Source organism: Branchiostoma belcheri, unplaced genomic scaffold, assembly GCF_001625305.1.
Source record: "Branchiostoma belcheri isolate BF01 breed outbred unplaced genomic scaffold, Haploidv18h27 scaffold230, whole genome shotgun sequence".
Taxonomy (NCBI): Eukaryota; Metazoa; Chordata; class Leptocardii; order Amphioxiformes; family Branchiostomatidae; genus Branchiostoma; species Branchiostoma belcheri.
The window spans coordinates 202835-215146 of NW_017803825.1; the positions used below are offsets into that span (position 1 = coordinate 202835).

A 12312-nucleotide genomic window follows, 5' to 3' on the forward strand; every position below is an offset into this window, starting at 1 on the left:
CGGGAAACCCCATTGGATTTCAAGTCCAACCGCCTTAACCACTCGGCCATCACAGCGGCTGCGCAAAATGGCGGTTGCTTTAAGTATTTAGATTTAGTAATGGCTGACCACCTTTCACGGCGAGAAAAGGTTCTATTTTCTTGATAAACCGCCAACAAAACATACCTGGAAAGGATGTGGGTTGTTTCTTCTGTTCCCTGAAGATGTCCCAGCACGAATAGGTTCTCGTTTGTGGTGGCCTTTGCTGTAATACTGGTCATGGTAGGTTGTGCTGCCGATGTTTTCGGGGAGCTGGTAGGGTGTGATGAAACTGTGTTTGGTGGTGTGTGGCCTGGTGAAGGGAGAGATATTTTGTTTTTTAATTATCAGTGGTTGAACCTCATTGGTTATATAAAAATAACCTTGCTTACATATGATAATATGGTGGGGTTTCTGTCACGTAAAACTGAGGCATATAACAGTTGGAACGGTCCGCGGATAATTTACACACCGGAAATTTTACATTACAGTCATGAATACACATAAAGGAGGGAGAAATCTACCGGAATACACTCTGCTTTGATATTAGTTAACACCCCAGGTCGCTGTATTTTGGCATTAAGGTTACCGTATACGTGACCAAGGGAACAAGGATCACGAGAAATTACCGAGTGGCGTTCGGCGGCGGTGGCCGGGCGCCATGTTTGTTTTCATTGCGGATTACACACACTGTTTGGCGGGGTCCCAATGAGACGGAGAAAGAGAGGTTTAATAGTTAAAACGTAACTTATAGTAACGTTACGATAATGGTTTCCAGACGTTCTGAGGGTCATACATATACTAGTGATTCTATCCCAAAATACAGCAGGCTGTGATGTTAAACGTATCACAGCACGGTACATTCAAGGAGATTTTAGTCTCCATATAGACGCAGAACACAGTGAATGATGATGATGATATAACTTCCTTGGTAAATTTTATACATGTATAACGTTAGCTGTAAAATATTCATGATGGACCTGTCAGGGCTACTTCCTTGCGGTTTTTACTCACGAACTGTGATTAGACTGCACTTCCTTGTGGTTTTTACATCACTGTCTGCCACCCAGTAATTTCTGGTGACTGTTGGGCATTGTAAGAACAGGGTTAAATACAGCAACCTGTGTGTTAACTCTGTAAAGCAGCAGGTATTTCGGTAGATTTCACCCTCCTGTATCGTGTATTCCGGTGTATTTCTGTGTATTTCCTTCCGTGTTTTCCGATGTTAGATAAACATTAACATTAAGTTACAGTTAACATTAACGTTATAAAACCAAACCAACATCAATTGGTAGCAAGCCAACCAACCAACCAACCAACCGACCGACCAACCAACCAACCAACCAACCAACCAACCGACATTTGGCCACAAGGTTTTGTTCTGGAACAGTGCTTTCTTTTTCATTCTTCTTCTTATTACCATTAGTGGCATTATTGTCTTATTATTGTGTTATTATTTTTAATTTTTATTTTACCTTTTATTTAGTATCTTTTATTCTGGACAGGGGTTTTGTAAAAGCTATATATGTCCTGTTTCCCCTGTCCAGTCCCATTCTGTGACAAAGCTGAAATAAATAACAAATAAAAAATAAAGTCAAGACAAGGGAAACTTTCAAGAATTAAAGGACGGTACCCGTTTTTTTTTTGTGTGTGTGTGTGTGTTTTGTGTGCAGTGATTTTGGTGCCCTTGACGTTACCTGGTGTTCTCCAGGGCAGAGCCTGGTCGGTACTGGTACTCCCGCTGATTGTGGGTGATGTAAGCCGGGTGCGGCTCCTTCTCTCGCCCTGTAGGTGGTCAGAATAAATGCCGAGTTAACGATCCATCACGCCTGACTAATGACTGACCACAAACAATTAACCCTTATCTAGCACAAATAGTCCTTTTTATGAGGATGACGCTTGTGACGATTATAAATTATTCTGCGGCGTACGCGGGCCTGCCGTGGCAACAGTTACTATGGTTTCAGAAGAGAACAGACATGACAGAACACAAACTATTTTTCTGCAGTTACCGATGACTTTCTTCACGCCTAGCGCGGCTTTTACCATCAGCTAAACGGGGTGATCTGCGGCATCTTATTTAACAGTGCCACAAAACAATACGTTGGCGTAATTTAGCACTAACACTTAGTAACAGTGCGCCGAAGTCCCCCCACCCTCTTTGGCGCAGTTCAGTCTCAGAAAACCACGCCAAGACCTTAAATAATACTAATGATGAATGCTTACCATGTTATAAATGTTGTGGATGCAGTAGTAATATCCTGGGATATTACATGTAATACATAACTAACTGTGGGATATTGATAATTATCTATACAGGAAACTCGTGCCCTTTTGTATCTGCAACTAGCCCCCGGGCATGAGTCTGCAATGAACGATATCCCACAAATAATATCGCACATGTTATGTAACGTCAACGTTATGTGGCTCCCCAGTCCCGCTATTTCGGCTATATAAACATTGTCGTGGTGCTGTACAAAACACAAACATGGTGCCATGCAGGGCGGGGGCCTACCTAGCGCCGGCATGGCTGATTTTGGCCGTCTCGGTTGTTCCTCTATTCTCTGATGAGGATGCGGTTCTTTCTGGACACTCAGGGTAGCCAGAAGTCGCAGACACCGTTCTCTGTCCTCCGGGCTGGACGCAGTCTGCAAGTATTTTTCCAAGTTCTTTGCGAAACTCGGAAGAACAATTTGCCCTGCAAGCTGAAGATGTGAAACAAGAGAAATTGTCAAGAAATAATGTAGATACACAATTGTACTACAGATGACGCAAAATAAAGACCGTGTGTGTTGCTAATTTATCATATCAACATATTTTTCAAACAGGCGGAAATTTTAGGTTTGAGAGCAAGTCAGTGGACTCACTGCGATTCAGGACAAAAATGAATGTTACATTCCGTGCCGGCAGGGTGGTGACAATGTGCTGACTGGACTGCCGATCATAAGAATCATAAATGTCGTCGCCAAGTGACGTGTGAATGGGAAGATTTTGACGTAACAATAGGACAGAGACTGACCTGTTCTCCTTCCCGGGTCCATTCTGTAGGTTGGTTGAGGTCGCGCCATGCGTGCAGGATCTCTGTGGTGGCAGCCATGTTCTAGAGCAGCTCAGACCCAGAGCAGTCCTGTACAAGTCTTTAGCACTACGGTTTCCTTACAAGAACTAAGAGACTGTCTACCCACAGATTCTCACAAGTTACTCAGCCGTGTATGTCGCTGAGATGCTGAGCGGCTGGCTGTTAAAACCAGACGTACGGCAACTTTGTACACTATGTATATAATGCTCAGGTGTACCGGCCGGATTTGTTTAGCTCGTTGTGCAGCTGGAAATACGAGCTTCTTATTGGTTGACACTCAATGGCGGCGTTGCTATGGGACGCCTACCTGTTGCTGTGCGGGTCAGCTGGCCCGGAAGGCGGTGGGGTTAGGGTTTACGGGTTAGGGTTAGCCATGGGTTAGTTAGTAGTTAGGCAATAACTACAGTACGTACAGCACAGTGGACAGACGTACTGCCCCTACGGATCACGGTTACGAGACTGAATGACGTACAGTAGTCTTTCTCAATAGACAACGTGGAAGCGTTACCTCTAAACAGGACATTATACACAGATTCATACGGTGTATAATGTCCTTGCTCTAAACAAGAGGTCGATGATTTCATACCTTCGTCATGTAAGTTGTGTTACGTCGAAGGGCGGTTACACCGGCTATACTGATACAGATGTTTGAGTTTAGGTTGTCAGAGATGTGCTGCTGTATATAGTTTGACTTTTATTATGCTGGTATGTAAACCAAAGGATGTGTGATACATAAGTCGTAGTACAGAAACACACGTTACATGAGTACGGAAATTTTCCAACATAGTCACGATGCTTGTTATTGTCGTCACTACTGGGTGTATATTTTCGGGTTTGGAGTGCTCAGTGGAGTTTTCATGTTGGTGATCTCATTGACTTGCATGCTACTGGAAAGAGTTGCAGTCCTTAGGGTGGGACAAAAACATGGTCTACTGTTTATGCTCGCATTGGGAACATACATGTATGTCCCGAGAGAGAACATCTGTCCCCCTCTGTCTATGAACATCTGTTCCAAATACTCCCTTGATCTACATTCACTGCTAAAATTCAAACTTAAAGTGCCGATGCAATACCTTAGAAAGCCACTAGAATCCCCAAATTCGAACGTAACCTCCCCTTTCCACACTACAAGCTATCTACAAAAACTGTAAAAAAACATTCACAACATCAAGTTATCTTGTCTAGTCATATTCCGTCATAAAAATGACAACATCAGGTCCAAACAAGAGTTCCACAATCTCATACCTTCGCCAAATGAGGTTAACCTTGCGGGTGACGAATTATACAATTTTAATCATTGATTTTGTAAATAAGAGCCTCATTTGCATGGACTATGTCAGTTGATCATATTCTTCATCCAATGACAGCCTTATCATAACAAAAAGGCTATTTTAGCACTTCCTCATAAATTATGCAAATGAGGTCATGATTTGAATAAATTATGTTTGTTGATGTTCACCTTCACTTAACTTCCAAATGTGGCAAGTATGAAATTCGGGGTGCAGCAGTTACAACTATGAAATTATAAGAATTTTCCATTAATTATGCAAATTAGGTCCTCATTTACATAATATATATCCTCAGATGTCACAAGTGTTTCATAGTTCTATTATCGAACAAAGCAGAGTTATAGAATTTCCTCATTAATTATGCAAATTAGCGCCTGATTTGCATAATTGCCATCTGATCATGTCAAGCATCACTTATACTACTTACATACCAAAAATCACGACAATACGTCAACCGGTTCTTGAGTTATCGTCCTTCAATTTTTTTTCAACAAATGCTCCTGCAGTTCCAGAACAAGGCGCTAGGGGGCCCAAACTCACGTCACTTCTTCCCTACCACAAGAGCTATCTACCAACCAAAATTCGTGACCCTAGCATGTCCAGAACATGAGATATCAAAACCGGAAGTTCAGCTGCAGTACCTAGGAAAGCCGCCAGGGGGCCCAAAATCTAATCATTTCTAGGTCTCATGAAGACCTACCCACCTACCAAGTTTCATTCCAATCCATTTACTGCTTCTCGAGTTATCTTGCTAAACCACACACACACAAACACACATACCCACACACAGACAAACGCTACTGAAAACATAACCTTCTTGGCGAAGGTAAAAAGCAGCTATTTCGCTGAAAACCACACCAGATACTTACTGCCCGAGCATCTATGTCCCACTCAAAAATCAAGACCATAGTATGTCCACAGCATGAGATATCATACCTATGTACTCCGCTGCAGTACCTAAAATTGACCTTGACCTTCCTTTTTCCCAATCTCCTCCTACCTACCAAATATCATAAAGATACATGCGCCACACCCCAAGTTATAACCGATTACAAAATCAGCAACCCCTATGTATGGTGTACGTTAACACATTACCTTCTGACGAAGGTAATCAAGAAACGTTACATAATGCGGCCTTTGAGCTCACCGGAGAGCCTGTGTGAAGGAGTAGATTTACAAACTGATTCTCAAATCGGCCTCCAAAAATTGGCTTACAACGCTTTTCGTTGATCACGGCACATTAACTGGAGGTGACGTTGGAATTTGAACTTTATTACCTTCGACAAGTTCATGCTTTCATGGACTCGCGCGCGCACGTGTGACGGTGTGTGTGTCTGTGTGTGTGTGTGTGTGTCTGTGTGCTTGTGTGTTGTCTGTGTGTTATGTCTGTGTGTCAACAGCATAACTCGAAAAGGCAATGATAGAATGTGGACTGTATTTCAAAAAGAGAAATTAACTATAGGTTTGTGCAAAACCTATTTTCCTAGTTCATACACTTAAGCACTGTAAAAATTACATTGATAATGCAACTATACAAACCATCCATCGAAAAACATATCTGTTCTTTTATTTCTACAATAACTAAAAAGCGAGAAGTTGAATTTATATAACGGTAGTTAGTTAGTTTCCTTTGTATCCGTTAATTGTATCCGCTCATCTTGTTTTGTTGTGACCTGTACTTAGCCAAGTGTGTAAAAATGTGCAATAAAGTCTTCATTCATTCATTCAATAATGAATCATTATCACATTTGGCATGTGGGTAGAGTTTGGTGATGGGAAGAAACTATAAGGTAATCTCATGATTTGGACATGCTAGGGCCACGATTGAAACATGCGACATTTGCGTTTTGTCGTTCACAACTACCTGTACATCTGTCTTTAAGAAAACAGCCTTTTGCACACCAAGCAGTTTGGCTTCAGGAAGGGTGATGGAATAGTTCTTTACCTACTCCGGTTGGTACATGACTGGGCCAAGTCGATAGATGACGTCATGACCCTAACATCATGTAAGACGAGCTTTTGCTGCAATCTGGCACCTGGGGTAACTTAATATACAAGCTTACCCGCTCCGGTTTTGGGGGGCCCTTACTACTCTGGTTCGACAGCTACTTGAACAACAAGGGAACAAAGAGCCGTCGCCTCATCCTGGGGGCCAACGGCAGCAGGTGTACCCCAAGGCAGCGTACTCGGACCTCTGTAAAGTCATCACAAGTTATTGGTGGTAAATAGGCGGGTGGGCCGGTGTGCTACTGGTACCATTCGACGAATTGGACCATCGCCGAACTATTCTACACGTTCAATTTTTTTACCAGTTATGACGTTCAGTTTTTGCGTTTTCTTCCACTCGAGTGGATTTTTGTGTGTGATATCGATGGTATTTGCATTATTCCCAACAACAATGTGATAGCCTATTGCAAACTAATTACTACAAATGAAACAAGAGTTCCGAGATCTCATACCTCCATGAAATATGGGCTTGCATTGTCATAGTTCATTTCAACATGTCCTCATTAATGATGCAAATAACCTCAACATTAACATAATATATGCATAGTGGTGCTAACCTTTAAGTAACTTATACATGTCACGAGGTATAAAATTCCCATCATTCACCAATAAGGAGTCACAAAATGTTCACATTAATTATGCTAATTAGGTCACATTTGCATAATTGGTATCTGTTGATGTTCCGCCTGCCACAGATTAAATAGATTACATGTATAGCAGTACCATTATATGAAACACTGTAATTATAGAATTTCCTCATTAATTATGCAAATTAAGTCCTCATTTGCATAATTTGCATTTAATCATGTACAACTGTCTCTCAGGTACCTACACACCAAAAATGATGAAAATATGTTGTTCCAATCTGGACTTATTGGCTTTGAAAGTTTTTACCAGAAACTAATCTGCAGTTCCAGAACAAGCTGCTAGGGGGACCAAACTTACGCCACTTATTCCTGACAGGATAAGCTATCTGTCACCAAAAAGTCAAGACCATAGCTTGTTCAGGACAAAAGATACAAAAACCGGAAGCTCTGCTGCAGTACCAAGGTCATCCACCAGGAGGCCCATACTTGACCTTTGTCTTTCCAAGACTTACCATCATACCAAATATCATAACAATTCATAAAGGCGTTCTGAAGTTATGCTGACTACAAAGTTGCGGAAACACACACAGACAGACAGACAGACACACACACACATACATACAGACACGCCAAAAACAATACCTCCATTTTTCATGGAGGTAACTACTGTATTAGGATATTTACTTTTATGGGACTGAATTCTTTTGGACCTGGGGCCAATACGTCGGGGCCGAACTGTCCTGGGGCCGAAGTGTTCTGATACCAGGACTAATTGAAGAAGGTACCTGTGTGATAAATTACCTGTAAAGTATTATGTGGTGAATTAAGATGTCTGTTGTATATGCATGTATGTGTGCACAGGGGAAAGCCGTATTGAGGTCACCTTGTGGCGCCGAATGGCAACCGCACAGACTCTTGCGGCATTTCCACAAATATGTGGAATATGTATCATGACATTGTGTATTATTGTTTATTATTATGTTTATTACTACCATTTGTATCATCTGATTGTAAACCCTGCATCAATTCAGCACTATAAGGCTGCGATTGCACGGGTGATGTTTGGCCAATAAACCATGTTTGTGTCTCTCTGTTACCTTTATGTACATGTACATGTACATGTATGTCCATGTCCTGTCTTCCTATTTTGACCAAAGTTATTCCATCATGCAGCCTACTTTATGCCAATACTTCTTTATTTCCATTAACTTATGGTGTGAGATAGCGAAAAGACAGAGATACTACATATTTACCTTCTTGCCTATTGCTTTTTTATTATTCTTCATAAATCTGTCTCTGAAATCAACTTCTGTGCTCGCATGAGTTCATGGTTCAGTTCTAAGGTGAGCACACTACGGTGTAGCACAGTCTTATATTGTTCACAGTTTGGAAAGTCTTCCAGCTGACAGGTTTACAGAAACTTATCTGACGTGTGCTTCAGAGGTACATCGGTATCACTAGACCATCATTCTGTGTACTACAGGTAAGAAGTAGCCACCCAAGCATACAGGATAGAAACCATCCTACACTTGAGGTGGGGAAATGAAGAATTAGCATAACATGTGCATTCTCGTCAAGAACAAAATCGTGTGTTAGATGAATTACACTCCTGACTTTCAGGCTTGACTTATTTATAATACGTGGAAATAAAATACTGTACACAGAGGTTTAAAATGCCATGAGGTATTTGAGAAACAATAAATAAGTGGAAAAAGACAGAAAAAAATCAGAAGCAAAAAATACTCCTTCAAATATAAATATTACTCTCTTCTCTGACCCAATATATACACAAATTTGGGAGTCGTCATTGTTCTGACACCATCTGCAGTGTAGTGGACAACACATACTGCATTGTTAATAATAATCAACTATGGTTAACTAACTAAGTAATAATGTCAGCTTTACGTAAGGCAAGTCTGTACTACATGTGCAGAGTACCTGTCTTATGTCTCAGACTCTGGAATAAGTCATAGAAGTCCATTTTTGGAATGTATGCCCTGACTGCATAATACAAATATGCTTCAAATCTCCACTGAACTCCATTGTCAGTAATATATCTGTACACATATAATATAATACTGTCTGAGAACCAGATATATACGATACTACTTACATATTATTGCATTTCACCACTATGGCTTATCGTCAATCCTCAGTACATCTGGCACTGTCACATGTACCAAGAAATCATTATGTACAAGGCTCATCAGTCATGTGTACAAAATTGTCTAAACTCGCATGTCGGCAGAACGTACTGCGCCTGTGCAAACTCTGATGTTTCACGGTTTTCGTTGGATGTTTGGTCAACGTTGCATCAGAATTTTGCCTGTTGCAGACGATATCTTTTCCAACCCAACAGTTTGAAACTATAGACGGGATGTTGACCGAATGTGCGAATACAACCTGATGTGAGACGTTCTGCCGAAGTGCGATGCACAATACATTACAGGTTTCACACAGGCAGTATGTTCTGCCAACGTGCTCTATGGACTAGTCCTCAATACGTCTGGTCCTTTGATTCTTTAGACTTTTGTTTCTGGTCCCTCGTTTGAATGCTTGAAGGAGTCTCGTATCTGTCCCACGTGAGCGGCGCAGATGTGGCCGTACGCCCTGTTGTACCACTCCGGAGAGCGCCCCCTGTAGTCAACATAAGAAACACTCCTGATATAATTTCTGCAGCTGCAAACAACTTCAGGTCAACTGCATTTTGCTTTGTGCAGAAAATTGTTTCATTTAAGTTACATAATTCAGGATTTAACAGAACATCCTGGAAAGAAATGTCTACTGCCACCAAGTATCAGCTCCAGATTTGATTTGATTGAGATAGCTTGGGTGATGATTGACATTCAAATTCAAATCAGACCCTAACCCTAACCCTCAACCCTAACCCTAACCCTCAACATAAACCCTAACCCTCAACCCCAACCCTCAACCTAACCCTAACCCAAACCCTCAACCTAACCCTAACCCTAACCCTCAACCCTAACCCTCAACATAAAGCCTAACCCTCAACCCCAACCCTCAACCTAACCCTAACCCTCAACCCTAACCCTCAACATAAACCCTAACCCTCAACCCAAACCCTAACCCTAATCTAACCCTAACTCTAATCTAACCCTAACCCTCAACCCAAACCCAAACCCTCAGCCCAAACCCTAACCCTCAACCCAAACCCTAACCTAACCCTAACCCTAACCCTCAACCCAAACCCTAACCTAACCCTCAACCCAAACCCTAACCTAACCCTCAACCCAAACCCTAACCTAACCCTAACCCTAACCTTAACCCAAACCGAAACCCAGGTTCTACATTGCATCAATGCCTGCAAAATCCGGCCACTTTTTTCTGTCGGCACCTCGCTGTGTCAAGGCCCTACTATCCCACAGTTCCTTCTTGCTATGCATGTACATGTAATTTGGAACATTAGTTAACAAGGGATGAAGCCAATAGTGAAAGCCTTGACTTACTAGTTTTACTGGAGCACATTCAAACATAACCCACAATGTCACATGTCTTTCATGAGTGTACGTATTTATGTATCAAATGTTGAACTTTTCAAAAGTGTTTACTCACATACAGTATAATAGTGGCTGGGGGTACAGTTAGAGAACAAAATACCCACTCTTTTATTTGAACATGACAGGTTCCCAATCTATAGGACCAGTTCACACCTATAACATGACACAGAAACTACCTCCTGTCATGAATAGAAAGCTATGCTCACCTTTCGTCTATTCTGACAATGTGTATGAGTCTGGACTTCCCGGATCCACACGGCTCGATGAGATATCGTGATGCCAGCACCGTCCCGCGTACTCCTCCCATGATGTCGGCCTCCTGGTGTTCCACCGAAGTTTCCACCAGTACGCAGGCGTCGTGCGGCAGGTCGGTCCGCCATGACCGAAGGGTGCAGAAGTCCCGTGTGGGGTGGGGGGCCATGGAGTTGGTGACGAACTGGAAAACCTCGGTCTGCCGGTCCAGCTTCTCAACAACACGCCATTTCATCAGGTCCTCGTCCCAGAGGTGTCTGGGGAATGAACGCATCCAGTCAAGCATTTATTACCTTCGCCAAGAAGGTTATGTTTTCCATAGCGTTTGTGTGTGTGTATTGTTTAGCATCATAACTCAAGAAGCAGTGGATGGATCGGGATGAAACTTAGGTATGTAGGTTTTGATGACATTCAAACCTAAAAATGATTAGATTTTTGGCCTCCTTATTTTTTCTGCAATTCTTCTTCAACTTTCAACAAAAATACAAGTTCAAGTTCTGGTGTTTGGGTATGAACTGGTAAACACAATTCACATGTCTTGCTAGCCTTTTTGGAGGGGACCTCTGCAAGCCAAGGGACAAAAATTTTTCAAGCTGATCGACCTTTTTTTAGGTCCATGATCTGACGCCAGAGAGATGCAACGCAGTACAATTGGTTTTCCTACATGGACATTGAAAATAGAAGTGTCCTCATGCAAGTTTTACTTTGTTACACTGTATAAGTTGGATCACTAGAGATTGCCAAAGTCTAATTAAAAAAAAGAAAGGAAAAAAAAATTCCTACCTGCCCTAATATTTTCAGGGCTGAAACAGGAAACACAACATTTTTTCCCTCAGCTTAACAACAACCACTAGTTACCAAGGGGGACAACATAAAGGTACTGAGGCCAAGGAAAAAAAATGTTGTGTTTCCTGTTTCAGTCCAGAAAAAATTAGGGTCGGTAGGTAGGGATTATCTTATTTTATTTTTATTTTTTATTTTTTTTTAGTACTTTGCTGATTGCTGTGTTTATATAAGCAGAACATGATGAAAAATCGATTGTGCAATATTATATTTCATCACTCAGGTACTCAGGTGTCAGATCATGGAGCTTTAAACGGTCGATCAGCTCGAAGAACTTAACAGATGTCCCTAGCCCTTGCAGGGCTAAATTCAGATTCAGGTCCTGATTCAAGTCTACAGGTTTTCAGGGTTCTCCCAGGGATTTGGGAGAAAAAAAGAAAAAAAAGAATTCTAAAAAAAAATATATATATATATATATATTTTAATTGGTTTCTATCCCTTTGTTTGCCTAGAAATCGATAGTGTGATTGTATCAATTTGAAACCCCAAACAAGAAGCCATAGGCGACAATTCTCCGTGAAGTATTATATATTGCAACAAAAAGAAGTAGCCATTGGCGACAATTCTCTGTGAAGTGTGATAAATCGAACAAAGAAAAATTGTTTAAACGCGCGTCGGCTCAGTCATCTTAAGACGCAACAACCAATCAGAGATGCGAGATGCCTACACGTGACGCGGGAAGGGCGCGCGATGCCGAAATATTTTTGCGTCAATATTCG

At 41.6% G+C, this 12312-nt stretch overlaps 2 protein-coding genes across 6 annotated transcripts in view; both read right to left on the reverse strand.

Annotated features, from left to right (window-relative positions):
* The window catches only part of LOC109470762 (testis-expressed sequence 26 protein-like), an 8762-nt gene extending 5339 nt beyond the window's left edge, over positions 1 to 3423 (reverse strand). Inside the window, exons 1-4 of the mRNA XM_019769832.1 lie at positions 3038 to 3423; positions 2534 to 2723; positions 1716 to 1803; positions 166 to 331 (exon numbers count right to left, since the gene is read on the reverse strand). Of these exons, the coding sequence (XP_019625391.1) occupies positions 166 to 331; positions 1716 to 1803; positions 2534 to 2723; positions 3038 to 3115 (522 nt within the window). The 5' untranslated portion in view covers positions 3116 to 3423. The remainder of the gene's footprint in view (positions 1 to 165; positions 332 to 1715; positions 1804 to 2533; positions 2724 to 3037) is intronic.
* A 4735-nt stretch (positions 3424 to 8158) lies between these two features.
* The window catches only part of LOC109470756 (rho GTPase-activating protein 7-like), a 30991-nt gene continuing 26837 nt past the window's right edge, over positions 8159 to 12312 (reverse strand). For all 5 annotated transcript variants that reach the window (XM_019769820.1, XM_019769821.1, XM_019769823.1 and 2 more), the window contains 2 exons: positions 10705 to 11007; positions 8159 to 9617 (listed from right to left, as the gene is read on the reverse strand). In XM_019769820.1, the coding sequence (XP_019625379.1) occupies positions 9503 to 9617; positions 10705 to 11007 (418 nt within the window). In that variant the 3' untranslated portion in view covers positions 8159 to 9502. The remainder of the gene's footprint in view (positions 9618 to 10704; positions 11008 to 12312) is intronic.